Consider the following 2,429-nt stretch of genomic DNA (forward strand, 5'->3'; position numbering starts at 1 on the left):
CCTTTCTCCTCGCTCTGTGGTTGCTGGACGGAGGCCGGAACCTTTCTCCTCACGCCGCGGCTGCCGGACGGAGGCGTGCGAGGGCAACAGTCCTCCCACCACGGGGCTCCCGTCGCTGTCGCCGGCTGCTGATGTGGGCGGGCCCGGTGGGGGCCGCGGGTGCGGGTCTCCATGGCGGTCGACATCACGTTGCTGTTCCGGGCGAGCGTCAAGACCGTGAAGACGCGCAACAAGGCTCTGGGAGTGGCGGTGGGCGGCGGAGCCGAGGGCAGCCGCGACGAGCTGTTCCGCCGGAGCCTTCGGCCCAAGGGCGACTTCTCCAGCCGGGCCCGTGAAGTGGTGAGTTGGTTGCTAGGGAAACGGCGGGAGGGAGGGGGCGGACCCGCGACCCGCACCCTCGGACTCCGTCGGGGAGCCTTTGTGTGGCGCCAACGCCTGGGGAAAGGGACTTGCCGCGGGAAGCGGAGCGGTGGCTTCTCTGAGAACTGACAGCTGTTTGGGGGGAGAAACACCCTCCCTTTGGCAAATGGGGGTCAGTAGTGGGAGATCGAGATCGAGGAAGCCGGTTTCTCTTGGGCGGAAGGAGGCACTCGGTGTCTTCAATCCTCAGGCGCTTTCTGTAGTAATGAGCTCGCCGTCATTGCAGACTTGAACTGAGCCCCCCCACACACACACACACACACACACCCGCCCCGGTCCTTTGCTTCCTAAGTCTCATCCCCTCCCCTCCAGGCACTTAGTGAAGTTCCCAAAACCCAAACCAAACGTACTGCCATCCTGTCGATGCCGCCTCATAGCGACCCCATAGGACAGGATAGAACTGCGCATGTGAGTTTCCGAGACCAGCTGTCTGCAGGAGCATAAAGCCTCGCCTTTCTCCCGTTCTAGAGATTGGGTTAGTGTAATCTTTCGGGAACGCTCCCGGCTCCGGGCTTCTCAAGGGCTCACTGTGTACCGGATACAGCCAGCCTTTTCCCATCTCTGAGAGCAGGGACCTCTTTGGGGGCTGAGGGGGGCGGGGGCCTTGGCTTTCTCTCAGAACACCCGAGGCAGAACTCGGCAGCTAGTCATAGTCAATGTTTGTGGAGTGAATGAATGGACAAATGCCCGATAGTTTCCCCCACTAAACAGGCAGCCCATAAGGGGAAAAAGAATGTCTCCCTTGTTCCTTTTTGTATCCTTGGCACCAGAAGTGCATCTGGTGTTTATGGGGCCTGCAGGGTACAGGGCTTTGTCTGCCTTCTTTAAGAGCTGTGGAAGTACGGAGGTCAGACCAAATCAGGCTTAGCACTTTGGAAAGTCTAAATAAGAGGCCTGAGGTTGAAGGTGGCCTAGCTTCCCAGTCAGCCACTAGAGCGTGTGGCCCACGGTCCAGTGCCCCTGGGATCTGTAGACACCCAGGTGTGTGGGTGTTTGTGAGTGAGCGTGTGCATGCCTGAACTGATGAGCGGCAGTTTGTGGCGTATGTTAAAGTGTTAAAAGGGGTTTCACAGCTCAAACTGCCACACTGTAGGACAGGGTAGATGCCCTGTGCATTTCCAAAACTGTAAATCTTCATGGGACTAGAAAGCCTCCTCTGTCTCTCAAGGAGCCGTTGGTGGTTTCAAACTGCTGATCTGGCGGTTAACAGTCCAACTCGCAACCCAGTGTACCACCAGGACCCTGAGAAGGGGATTAGACTAAATGAGCATGTTGAGTCCATTGACAAGCACCTTTCCCTGTTCCTTACCACCCCATAACTCATATGCATCGATTCTTCTTTGGTCTTCCTTACTCTTTGCCCAACTTTTGCATACATATGAAGGGATCAGATTGAGCGGACTGCCAGGAGAACAGACCCATCTGCCTTGGAAGAAGTACAGCCTGAGTGCTCCTTTAGAGGCAAGGAGGCGAGACTTCATCTCGTGTACTTGGGACATGATGTCAGGAGAGACCAGTCCCTGGAGAGGGACATCATGGCTGGTAAGATCAATTGTGAGATGGCTCAGGACCGGGCAGTGTTTCATCCTGCTGTGCTTATGGGTCGCTATGGTTGGGAACCGTCTCCATGATGAGACCTAACAACAATTAAGCATCTAGCTCCTGGCCAGCACTGTGTTAGGGGTAACATGGTATAAAAGGCGAGACAAAGGAGACAGACATATGAAAGACATACAGCTATGTAGGTGCTGGGACAGAAAAGTGGGGGAAGTGGGGCGTGTGGGTTTCAGAGGAGAGGGTGGCTGAGGCCACCTGAGGGCCAGGAAGGGCTTGCTAGAGGAGATAATGCTGGAAACATTGAAAGATTTGGTTCCAGTCCAGAAAGGGTGGGGAAGGGCATCTCAGGCTCACAGAACAGTGTGTGCACACAGCTTGGGGACCAGCTGACATGAATTGGATCAATGAGCGTGTGAATGTGGCTGGAACACGGGTCCCCGGGAAAATGAGGC

General features: G+C 56.0%; 1 protein-coding gene across 1 annotated transcript in view; it reads left to right on the forward strand.

Moving 5' to 3' along the window:
- Window positions 1-78: 78 nt before the first annotated feature.
- The window catches only part of STX18 (syntaxin 18), a 65,716-nt gene continuing 63,365 nt past the window's right edge, over window positions 79-2,429 (forward strand). Inside the window, exon 1 of the mRNA XM_004715079.2 lies at window positions 79-339. Coding sequence (XP_004715136.1) covers window positions 172-339 — 168 coding nt within the window. The 5' untranslated portion in view covers window positions 79-171. The remainder of the gene's footprint in view (window positions 340-2,429) is intronic.

The sequence above is a fragment of the Echinops telfairi genome, unplaced genomic scaffold, assembly GCF_000313985.2.
Source record: "Echinops telfairi isolate 266 unplaced genomic scaffold, ASM31398v2 ScPeMD7_28;HRSCAF=97, whole genome shotgun sequence".
Taxonomy (NCBI): Eukaryota; Metazoa; Chordata; class Mammalia; order Afrosoricida; family Tenrecidae; genus Echinops; species Echinops telfairi.